At 37.7% G+C, this 12,788-nt stretch overlaps 1 protein-coding gene across 1 annotated transcript in view; it reads left to right on the forward strand.

The window, feature by feature from the left end:
- The first annotated feature begins 655 nt into the window (after window positions 1-655).
- The window catches only part of LOC133777511 (uncharacterized), a 30,741-nt gene continuing 18,608 nt past the window's right edge, over window positions 656-12,788 (forward strand). Inside the window, exons 1-4 of the mRNA XM_062217158.1 lie at window positions 656-1,188; window positions 1,440-1,492; window positions 1,681-1,773; window positions 1,869-2,092. Of these exons, the coding sequence (XP_062073142.1) occupies window positions 777-1,188; window positions 1,440-1,492; window positions 1,681-1,773; window positions 1,869-2,092 (782 nt within the window). The 5' untranslated portion in view covers window positions 656-776. The remainder of the gene's footprint in view (window positions 1,189-1,439; window positions 1,493-1,680; window positions 1,774-1,868; window positions 2,093-12,788) is intronic.

The raw sequence follows: 12,788 nt of genomic DNA on the forward strand, positions 1-12,788 counted from the left end.
CAACCCTTAATTTGGTCTTGATCCTCCTCTACAAATGACTTTCTTAGTGGTGATCCCAAGCTCGATGGGGTTCTACCGTGGTGCTCTTAGTGGTGGTGTGAGGTGAGGTGAGTGAGAGTGATGAAGAAACAAGAAGAAGGAAGAGAGGAGGAAGGAAGAGAGAAGATAGTTGTTTTTAGAGGTATTTTGGGTACTAGCAAAACTTTTGACATTATTTTGTAATGTTAAAAATGTCTAGCATTATTTTGTATTACACCATACTATTAAGCATAAAAAGTCAAATTTCCCAACACACCTGTATTGGTTTGAAATTTTTCTAACGATGCCTTGGACATTAAATATATAAAATTGCTTTCTTTAATTTTAAAGCAGTGGCCAAACTTGACTTTTAACGTTTAAATTAATGTACCCGACAAAAAAAAAATTAATTAATGTAGAGGTGATTAATGGCACAACATGGCACACCCTTTGCCACACTTTGAGTTCCTTCATGCACCACATCAACTCTTCTATATTATTTTCACATCATAATTACGAGTACACGTGGCTGTAGCTGACGTAGAAAGCATGGAAAATCTCATGCAACTAAAAATCACCACAAATGTCAAATTAATAATACAGACCACATCCGTACAGCTACAGACCACACGCGACATAACAGTTCCATACTTCCAGTCCATTCTAATATCTGACCCAAAATACTGCCTCGTTCCTCTCACACATGGCACTTGTTGTTGTACAACCAATCCTATTCTGCGCCACAAGTCTTGCTTAAAATGCGCACCCTACTCACCCTGAGGCCGCCACCGTCGCCATGCCTCTCCTCCCTCACTCCTCCTTCTGCTTTTCTCTACAGCTTTAGGCCCAATAAGCGCTTCTACTTCCTTACTCCATGTTCTTCTCTTAAACAAACCAAGAAGCAGACTCTTCAGAAGAACACTGGCACTCCCAACAGCCCTCCCCAGAGCCAAAAATGGCTCTTCAATAACCCCAAGTCTGACGACGACGACAAAAAAGCCGGAGACGGGGTCGATGGGGGCGATGGCTCGGAGGGGGACACTGCGCTTAAAGGGACCATTTTGGCTGGGTTGTTGCTGGTGGGTGTGGTGGGTGGGTTTGGTACTGTGGGTTACATCTACAAGGACCAAGTCAACTCATTTTTGAGTCAATTTTCGACTTTTATTGAAGGTAATAATCAACAAATTGTTCACCCTTTTGAAGGTTTGTGCTAATTTTGTGGTTGATTTTCATGGTCGGTGTTGATCCTGAATTTTTTTAAGCCTTATTTTGTTGAAATTCTTTAATTTGGTAATGGATGTGGATACCATTGGCTGGATTCTGAGATATGTTGATATTGTTGAAGAGATTTTTGAATTGGGTTGTGGATTTAATTGGTTGGCATTTTGATTTTGATATATATATATATATATATTAAACAGGTTATGGTCCAGCTGGATATGCCTTATTTGTAGCAGTATATGCCGGACTTGAAGTACGCATTTGATGCTCATTCCTATTAATCTCTCTTTAAACATTCATCCTTTTAACTGTGCTCCATTTGACACTTGTTTGAGTATTTAACTTAAGGGACTCCTGTAATTAAAGTCATTGATTGACACAATTCAAGTTAGATTTCAATGGTGTCAAATCCTGAATGTAAGTGATTTATGCTTTCATTAGGTTCTTGCAATTCCAGCTATTCCATTGACAATGTCAGCTGGTCTTCTTTTTGGATCTTTTATTGGCACAATTATAGTCTCTATCAGCGGAACAGTGAGTTAGTTTCTCCCTCAAGTTAATATGAATTAGAACTATTCCTGCCACTTGTGTTTTGACGTTTTGGCTTATTTATTGTTAACCCTTTTCAGTTAGCTGCAAGTGTTGCCTTTCTCATTGCTAGATATTTCGCTCGCGAGAGAATTCTTAAACTAGTTGAAGGGAACAAAAAGTTCCTTGCAATTGACAAGGCTATTGGAGAAGATGGCTTCAGAGTTGTTACCCTTCTCCGTTTAAGCCCTTTGCTTCCTTTTTCTTTGGGCAATTATCTTTATGGATTGACATCAGTGAAGTTCGTGCCTTATGTTTTGGGAAGGTTTGTTACACTTTATTTCCTTCCAAGAGAAATGCTATACTATCTTTCATATTTTCTTATCTTAATGCATGGCATGTGTATTCTTCTACTAGTAACACTTATAATGTTTTTAACATTTACGTTTGGTATCTTGTATTATGTGTTTTATAGCATGTTTTAGACAGTAATATGTTTGGTATTGACTTTTAAAATATTTACTTGTAAATATAAGTCAATACCAAACATAAAACTATATAAAAATATGTTGTAAAACACAAATCATTATAATAAAATACAATACAACATAATACGGCACATCAAACACACCAAAAAGTAATTAAATAATATCCACAACTCATGCATTGAGTTAGCAGAGCTCCGAAGAAAGTGTAAAAGAGAGCTTCCTTAGAATTCTTCACCTTCCAAATTGTATTTCTCAAGTATTGAAAAGGCATATTATGAAATACAATTTTTATACTTGTGAGGGTTTATTTGGTGATAAGCCTTCACTACGATTCACCAACATTTGGTGTAAGAAACCATAATTGGTGGAGGGATTGGGAAATGGGAAGTAGCATAATGAAGGAACGATTTGATTATTTATCATAGAATCATTGTGATTGTCCTATAGTTAGATTTATTTGGTAAGTTTATGAGGATAAATTTGATTAGTGTAAGGGTATGGGTATATCTGAATTTTATAATTGAGTATAGCTTAGGAGAGAAACTAGGTCTCTGTAGGTCTCTTGAATATCCTGGTAGTCTAAGATTTTTGTTATTGCTTCAAATTGACTATTGTGGTGTATCAAGTAGTACTAGAGTATCATGGTGAATTGAATGGAGGCCAGTGTGGAGACAATGGAGGAAGCACCATCATACCTTCCTTGGGCTACCCAAGACATTGACAGTGCCAAGATGGGATATGCGACCATAATGCATCAAACTCTCCTCTTTGATGGTGATAATTCAGATGGTTGGGTCTTAAAGGTAGAACATTATCTTCTATTCATTGAATGACTAACACAGAACACTTGGAATTGACAATTATTAGCCTTGAAGGTGTCTTTGATTTGGTTTCAATGGGAGCACCAATGCTAACCATTTCTGAATTGGGAGGACTTGAAGGTGCAAATTATTCTTAGTTTCGCAACTTTTGGTGGGGTCAATGTGCTACAAGTTCTTGGCACTCAAGCAGAAGACCACCTGTGGGATTATTATAATTGCTTTAAGTCATTGGTGTTGTACCTAGAAGGAATATTAAAGCGAGTGTTGGAGTTGTTGCTACATTGGAGCCCAATGGCTTTGAGCAGGCCATGGACTTGGCCCAAAAGGTGGAAGCAAAATTTCAAGTGTAACAGAGCAACTTTAGGGTGGTACTCTTCTCATGTTCATGTATCGACAATGGGAGCATGAACCTACCACTCACCTAGAATCTCTCTTCCACGAACCACGATTATTAGCGTCAATTACGGGTCAGTGGGCACCATTGACAAAAATTGAACTCCAACAAAAGAGAGACTATGGGTTGTTCCATACAAATGTAACGAGTAATACTCACTAGACCACCATTTTAGGTCATTTTGGTGAAAGAGTTTGCAGTGAAGAGATTGAGGCACTGGATTACCTTGAGGAAGTGGGAGTCAAGCAAGAGGCATGTGAGTTGGAGAACCAAGTGGCCATAGTGTCTCAACTCAGTTGTGGGACTAACAACTCCAAAAACTCAAAAGTTAGTCTGTCATATTGGTAGACAACCTTTAATAGATGACAAAGCTACTCATAACTTTATTTTTAATGTTCTTAATACCTTGTAGATTTCGACCACTATAATTGAGCCTTGTGGGGGGTGGGGTTGGGAATGGGCACAACTACGAAGACGAGGAATTTGTGGAGTAGGAGCCTCGCTGCAAGGGGTGGAGATTGTTGAGGATTTTCTTCTTTTTGACTTGGGAAGTACATACCTCACTTTGGGCATTCAATTGTTGGAAGGTTGACCCACATCAACGGAAATCTCATTATATGAAGTTTAATGTGGGCAATACTAGTATAAGTTTGCAAGGGGACTTGACATTACACAAAACTCTAGGATCATTGAATGGTCTAGAAAACACGAAGGCTAGGCCATTGGGCTGTAGTTTCTAATAAATTTGATGACCCTTGGGAAGTTTTGGTTGGGATTAGAGAGGTGCTCAAAGTGTACAAGGTCGTGTATAATATGCCAATGGAACTACAACCCATTACAGTGCAGGGAACATTCTATTGTCTTGCAAGATGGCTCGCCTCAGTGAGTGTAAGACCTTCATGATAGCCACGAGGGCCGAAGGGTGTTATGTTGCCAGGAGGCATCATACAACTAAGTGTTAGTCCATTTTCAAACCCTGTTTCACTCGTTTGTATGAAAGATGGACGTTGGAGATTTTGTGTGATTGCAGAGCATTAAACTATGAGACAATGTTGAATAAGTTCCTTATTCAAATCGTAGACGAGTGAATGAGTTACATGGAGCAACTATTTTTTTGAAGCCTAACCTATAATTCAATTACCATCAAATCTATGTCAAACCCGAAGATGTGCCCAAGACTACTTTTTCTTACCCATGATGGCCACTATTGGTTCTTAGTGATGCAGTTAGGCCTTACTAATGCCCGGACAACATTCAAAGCTACTATGAGTGAGTTATTTCGTCCACACTTTTGTCAATTTTGGTGATTTTTGACGATATTTTGGTGTGTAGTCGCAACTTGCACGACGATATTTGTCATTTATTAATTGTCCTCCATAATTTGTCTAAGCATAAACTCTATGATAGTCTTAAGAAGTGTATGTTGGCTAGGGTGAGTGTAGAATATTTGGCCACATAATCTTAGGTGAAGGGTTGGCTGTGGATAATCTACGTTGCGAGTGATGCTAGATTGGATGGAGCCTAAAAATATTAAAATCCTGCATGGATTCTTAGGACTCACAGGCTTGTAAGTTGGTTCGCAGAGATAGTGAATCGCATGGTCCCTAAAAGAGCTAATAAAGAAGGATAAGTTTTGTTGGAATGAGGTTTCATTTGTGGTGTTAGAGGCTCTCAAGCAAGCCACCCATGACTACAATTTGGTGTTATCTCTTTCTGATTTTGTTTGTGGTGAATATGGACACTTCGTGCTACGATGTTTGGGTTGTTTCAATGCAAGGAAAACAGTCAGTGGCATTTTACAGTTAGTTGTTGGGCCAACAAGCGACAATGAAACCAATATATGAGAAGGAATTCTAAAAAAACATGGCACCCTTATTTTCTTGGAAGAAGCTTTGAAATAATTGATAGTGGCTTTGGAATATCAACAATGGTTGGCGAAGCTTTTGGGGTACAATTTTGAGATTCAATACAAGTCGGGGGCTAGTAATAGGATGGTTAATGCCCTGTCCTGTGTTAATCAACTAGTGTTTTTGCTACAATTTGCTTGTTTCTCAAGAGATTGACTGAGATGCTTATCGGGTTTAACTAAAGAAAGGTGATTTTTTGGCACATATCACTTTAGATTTGCTACAGGGGTTTCAATGGAGCATGGGCAATTAATGTTCAAGGGGCAGTTGATGTTGTCCATAGGTTGCTCTCTTATTCGTTTTATCTTGTGTGAATACTCAACTATTCTCTTGGTGGACATTCAGGTGAGGATTAAACCTTCAAACAAATTGGCTGATTTTTATTAGCGATGGATGAGGAAGATAGTGGCTGATGGGTACCCAATTGCAAGGCATGCCAAAAACTCAAATCCGTGGCCATTTTGCCTGTTGGTTTGTTGCAACCTATTGCCTTGCCTTCTCTAGTCTGGGAGGATTTAGTCATGAATTTCATAGAATGGCATTCTAGATCCAAAGCATAGATACTATATTGGTTGTTCTCGCAAGAATAGTTCAAGTTACAAGGCACAACCTCAGCATTGCATACCCTCCTCAAATAGGCGAACAATTGGCAGTACAGATGTCCAAGAGGTTGGATGCGATGGTTAGCTTGGGAGAGTATTGGTATAATGCCTCGTTTCATATGGAAACAAGGCACACCTTGTTCAAGGTTCTCTATGGCTGTGATCCTCTCTCTTCGATTTGTTACAAGTTGGGTCACTCATACCCTCATCGATGGAAAAGATGTTAAGCTGTATGAGAGATCGTCCACGTGACCTCAAAGTGCATCCCATACAAACTCAACAAAAAATGAAGGATTTAGAGGATACGATGCAAAGAGTTGAACATTTTGAGTTGGGGAAAGAAGTGTTTGTCAAATGATATGCCTTAGCTAAGATCCTCAAATCAATAGCAACGATAAAAGGCAGAAATAAAGACAAATTGAAGGCAGGATAGATAGAAAATAGACAAATCTGAGGTTAGATGTTTAATAAAACAAATTGGTAAGAACCAAGTAGAACAGTGAAGAACAATGAGGTAGTTGAGAGACCTTAACTCTTCGATGAAGATACTTGAGAGACCTGAACTTTCCCCTAGAGTAAAGCTATTTACAAAATATCACTCAACCCCCTTTCCTCATTCATTTTACCCTCCTCCTATATGTACTATCTTAATCTACCTCATCCACTACCCCACACTACGAAGAGCCATGTACCCTTTTGTAGAAAAATGTATTATTTGATATATTTTTCAATGCATACAATATCCTATATATAGGATGTAAGCTAATCAACTATGTAAGCTGTACAAATCAGATCAAATTTGACAGCTACCCGTCAACTATTTTAAGACTAGAATCAAATGATCTATACAGAAAAAGGAAAGTATTGATACTGAAATTTATGTAAAATATTTTTACACCCTTCCTCAACCTGGTCATTACAGATTCCACATGCCCAGCTTGCACACTTGCTCATCAAAACTCTATTTTGATAGCCCTTAGGTCAACAAATCTGCAGCTTGTTGTTTGCTTTGCACATAGATAACACCTCTTTTTCTTCAATCTTTTCTTTTATTAAATGACAATCCACCTCCACGTGCTTGGTTCTATCATGTTGGACCAGATTATGTGCTATATTGATTGTTGATTTGTTATCACCATATAGTTTCAAAGGACTTGTCCTTTGAAGTTGTAGTTCTTCAAAGGCACGTTTAATCCAGATCAATTCACATACTCCTTGAGCAAGAGCTCTCAGCTCAGCTTCTGCACTACTTCTTGCCACAACAGATTGCTTTTTGCTCCTCCAAGTAACCATATTCCCCTGTACTGTGGTACAATATCCGGAAGTTGATCTTCTGTCCTCAATGGATCTTGCCCAATCTGTATATGTGAAAGCTTCTACACCCCTTTCTTCATTGTTTCTTGTAAGTTATCGTGAAAAAATTAGAAAGTAATTAGTCTTGGGTTGTTTTCTTAGAAATAGGAATTAGTTGTTAGTTCCTATTTTTATGGCTTTTATATTTCAGATCTGTTCGGTGATGTAATCTATAAATATGCCGATTGACACATTAATAAATATATAGATAATTATTCTCCTAAACTACAGGTATCAAAGCTAAATAAACCCTAGACTGCTGACTACCCTAGAACCTTAGAAAACCCTAGATCGACTAAAGCTTTTTTCTTCAATGGCTGATATAGCTGAAGATTCTACCAGAGAAAACCCAAGTACTACCCCAACCCAGAAAAATACCACACCTATTCAACAGACTGCTGCCATTGATGTTGTTCATTCATCTATGCAAATTACTGTGCATAGATTGAATGGACAAAATTATTTAGAATGGTCACAATCTGTCAAGCTTGCTGTTGATGGTCGAGGGAAGCTTGGATTTCTCACTGGAGAGAAGCCGAAGATGGATGATGCTGGTTATGGGGTGTGGAGATCAGAACTCTCACTGGTCACGGCATGGCTGCTCAATTCTGTGGATGCTTCGATTGCAAAGCCTCACATGTTTATGACTACAGCCAAGGAGGTATGGGACTCAGTGCGTGATACTTATTCTGATTTAGAGAATTATTCTCAAATATTTGAGCTAAAGGCTCGACTATGGCAATCTAAGCAAGGACAACATAGTGTCACAAGCTATTATAATGAGATGGTGGCAAGAACTGGACCAATACAATGATGATGTTTGGGAAAGTCAGGCTGATTTGCTCCAACACAAGAAGCGTGAAGAAAGTGACCGTGTATACATGCTCCTTGCTGGAATTAACCAAAATATGGATGAGGTAAAAGGGAGGATTCTTGGCCGCTGTAGGAAAATCTTTTTAATCCGTGTATAGTTGTAAGATAGAAATTATTTGTTCCATGATTTTAGGGTATAGTTATGAGATTTTATTATGTATTTTTATTCAGTTTTTATTATATGATTTTTTTCCCTTAATAGGGTTCTTGTACATAATAAATACACAGTTGTGTATATGGAATAAAATAACAGAAAAAAAACCTTTTTGTTGACTTGGTATCAGAGCAAAAAATCAAACCCAAAAAAAATCGCACCAACCCTAAATCGTTTTGTCGACTGTTTTCCCTTGTCGCACCTAAGCCCTAAATTGCACCCAAGAAATCGCACTCCACCATGACAGACAGTAGCAAATCAGGCACCACAAAAGACATTCCCACCGATTCCACCATTGTTCCAATTCCAACCAAATCCACCATTGCCGAATCCCATTCTGTCCAAATCACCACCATTCGTTTGAATGGTGACAACTTTCTGAGATGGTATCAATCAGTTTAGATGTATATGAGAGGTCGAAGAAAAATGGGGTATTTAAATGGTGAGAAGAAGGCTCCAGCAAAGACGGATCCAAACTATGACACTTGGGATGTTGAAAATTCTATGGTCATGGCATGGCTTGTTAACTCCATGGAGGAAGATATCAATTCAAATTATATGTGCTATCCTACTGCAAAAGAACTATGGGACAATGTTATTGAGATGTACTCAGATCTTGAAAACCACTCACAAGTATTTGAGTTGAATCTCAGACTTGGAAAAATAAAGCAAGGGGAGGACAACGTTACCAAGTATTTTAATTCATTGAAGCGAATATGGCAAGACTTGGATCTCTTCGATATTTATGAATGGAAATCTGCTGAAGATGGTAAACAGCATAAGAAAACAACTGAGAAAACCCAGATTTACAAATTCTTGGTTGGTCTCAATGTTAAGTTTGATGAGGTGAGGGGGAGAATCATTGGCAGGCAGCCCTTACCTCCAATAGGTGAAGTTTTTTCAGAGGTTCGAAGAGAGGAGCGTGATGTTGGGAAAAAAGGTTCTTGACACTATTGTTGAAGGATCAGCCCTTGCTGTTGGAGGAGGCTACAATAGGAACACCTCGTATCCACCCAAAGCTGATGAGAAACTTCGTGTTTGGTGTGATTTCTGTAATAAACCTCGCCACACTTGTGAGACTTGCTGGAAACTCCATGGAAAACCAGCAAATTGGAAGAGTAAGGCTGAAAGATCTGGTCGCACTCCTACTGCCAATGAAAGGAGCAGATGACTCATCTTCATGCACTGCTGAAATCCACCTCGTCTTCATCTGGTATTCCTAATGCTTCTGTTGCACAATCTACAAAAGAAATAAATGCTTTAAAATGTATTTTCCAACTTATGCTCCATGGATAATTGATTATGGAGCTTCTGATCATATGAAAAATTCTTCTAATTTGTTTGACTCCTATAAACCTTACTCATGTGAAAAAAAGATTACGATTGCAAACGGTAATTTCTCACCGATTGCAAGAAGAGGTCTTATAAAATTGTCTAAGGGAATAGATCTTAAATCTGTTCTTCATGTTCCTAATCTAACCTGCAACCTTCTATCTGTGAGTAAATTATCGAGAGATTCTAATTGTTGTGGAATTTTCCATGATTCTCATTGTCTTTTTCAGGATCAGAGTTCGGGGAAGACGATTGGCAGTGCTAAGATGATTAATGGGCTCTATTATTTTGAAGATAATATTTCTAAGAATAAAATTGTTCAAGGGCTAAGTAGCATTAGTTCTTTTTCTGTTCATGATCAAATAATGGTTTGGCATTATAGATTGGGTCATCCTAGTTTCTCTTATTTAAAACATTTGTTTCCATTTTTGTTTAAAAAGTTGAATCCTTTATCTTTTTAATGTGAAAGTTGTCTATTGGCCAAAAGCCAACGTAAATCTTATACTAAAACTTTTTATCGTTCTTCAAAACCACTTTATCTTTTTCATAGTGATGTTTGGGGACTCTCTAAGGTCACCACTAATTCTGGAAAAAAATGGTTTGTTACTTTTATAGATGACCATACTCGTCTTTGTTCGGTATATTTGATGAAAGAAAAAAATGAAGTTGAGCAAATTTTTTCAGATTTCTACAAAATGATTGAAGCTCAATTTCAAACAAAAATTAGCATTTTAAGAACTGATAATGGAACTAAACATTTTAATAAAATCCTTGGGAATTTTTTGAAAGACAAACGCATTTTGTATCAGTCTACTTGTCCAGATACACCTGAACAAAATGGTGTAGCTGAACGAAAAAATAGACATTTGCTAGAAACAGCTTGTGCTATAATGTTTTATATGCAAATTCCAAAATATTTATGGGGTGATGCCATTCTTACTGCATCTTATTTGATAAATAGGATGCCTACCAAAATTTTAAATTATGTTACTCCATTACAAAGTTTTAAAACATTCTTTCCCGATTCCAGGATTAATTCTGATTTACCTTTGAAATTTTTTTGGTTGTACTGCCTATGTCCACATTCCTAAACGGTCTAGGTCTAAGTTAGATCCTAGAGTTGAAAAATGTATTTTTTTGGGATACCCCCTAATAAGTAAGGATATAAATGTTTTAATCCTATTGCTAAACGTATCCACATAACTATGGATGTATCTCTTGTGGAAAATATCCCTTATTTTTCAAAAAAATTAATTCAGGGGGAGAATTTAGTGGAATCAAATTTTTGGGAAACTGTTGAACCTTTACCTAAGACTATACTTGATACTGTTGTTAAGGAAATTAATCCCACTGAATCTGAAATTGGAAAGGAAATGCTACGTTTGATTAAAAATCGTAACAATCTTGAACCTGTGGTTTATTCAAGGAAGAATGTCGCTGAAAAAAGTAGAGACCCCGTAATCATCTCTGCACCTAGTCAATTGCCAGCCCTGGACAATGGTTCTTCAAGTATTCCAGGTAATTCTCCTATTCCTATTTCCGATTCAATCCCACATATTATTCAGCCATCTCAACGTACTTCAAATTCTAATTCTGCTCTTGAGCCTACCCCAAAATTAGCCCCAGGAAATCTCGAATTAGATAATCTTCCCATTGCTCTTAGAAAAGGAACCCGTGCCTGTACCAAGCGTCCTATTGCCAAATATCTATCCTATGATCACCTTTCTGAATCCTATAAAGCATTTACTATTAAAATTTCAAAACTGGTTGTGCCTAGGAATGTTCAGGAAGCTCTAGATGAACCGAGTTGGAGGCTTGCAGTGTTTGAGGAAATGGATGCTCTAAAAAAGAATGGTACTTGGGAAAATGTAGAGTTACTGAGGGAAAAGAAAATTGTAGGGTGTAATTGGGTGTTTACAATAAAAAGCAAAGCTGATGGAAGTATTGAGAGGTACAAAGCTAGGCTAGTAGCAAAGGGATTTACTCAAACATATGGAATAGATTATCAAGAAACATTTGCCCCAGTTGCTAAAATTAATTCTATTCGTGTGTTATTGTCTCTAGCAGTTAACTCTAATTGGTCTTTACACCAGTTAGATGTAAAAAATGCCTTTCTTAATGGAGACCTAGAAGAAAAAGTGTTTATGAGTCTTACACCTGGATTCGAAAATCACTTTGGAGCAGGAAAAGTTTGCAAACTGAGAAAGTCCTTATACGAACTCAAGCAGTCTTTGAGAGCCTAGTTTGAACGCTTTGGAAAGGTGTTAAAGCGATATGGATGTACTCAAAGTCAAGCAAATCACACAATGTTTTACAAACATTCAAAAGAGGGTAAGGTGGCTATTCTAATTGTAGTATATGTGGATGATATTGTGCTCACTGGGGATGATTCTGATGAACTCGTAAACTTGAAAGGAAGACTTTGTGAGTTTGAAATCAAGTGCTTGGGTACTTTGAAATACTTTCTTGGAATTGAATTTGCTAGGTCCAAAGAAGGTATTTTTGTTAGTCATCGTAAGTATGTGCTAGATCTCATTAATGAGACAGGTATGATGGGCTGCAAACCAGCTGAAACACCGAGTGAACCTAATGTTAAACTACAACCTATAGATTTGAAGAGTGTGAAGGACCGAGAGTTGTATCAAAGATTGGTTGGGAGACTGATTTATCTGTCTCATACATGACCAGACATAGCCTTCTCTGTGAATATGGTAAGTCAATTCATGCATTCACCTGGTTCAATGCATTCGATGCTGTCTACATAATCCCAAGGTATCTAAAGGGAACACCTGGAAAAGGTCTCTTGTTCAAACCACGAGGGCATCTAGAGATTGAAGCTTATACAGATGCAGATTGGGCTGGAAGCATAGTAGACAGAAGATCTACATCGGGCTATTGCTTATTTGTTGGTGGGAATCTAGTCACTTGGCAAAGCAAAAAACAAAATGTGGTGGCTAGGAGCAACGCTGAAGCTGAATTTAGGGCTGTTGCTCATGACATATGTGAAATTATTTGGATAAAAAGATTGCTTGAAGAGTTGAAGTCATCTCAGTCATCACCTATGAAGTTGTACTATAGTGAAGTTGTACTATGACAA

Source organism: Humulus lupulus, chromosome 5 (assembly GCF_963169125.1).
Source record: "Humulus lupulus chromosome 5, drHumLupu1.1, whole genome shotgun sequence".
NCBI lineage: Eukaryota > Viridiplantae > Streptophyta > Magnoliopsida > Rosales > Cannabaceae > Humulus > Humulus lupulus.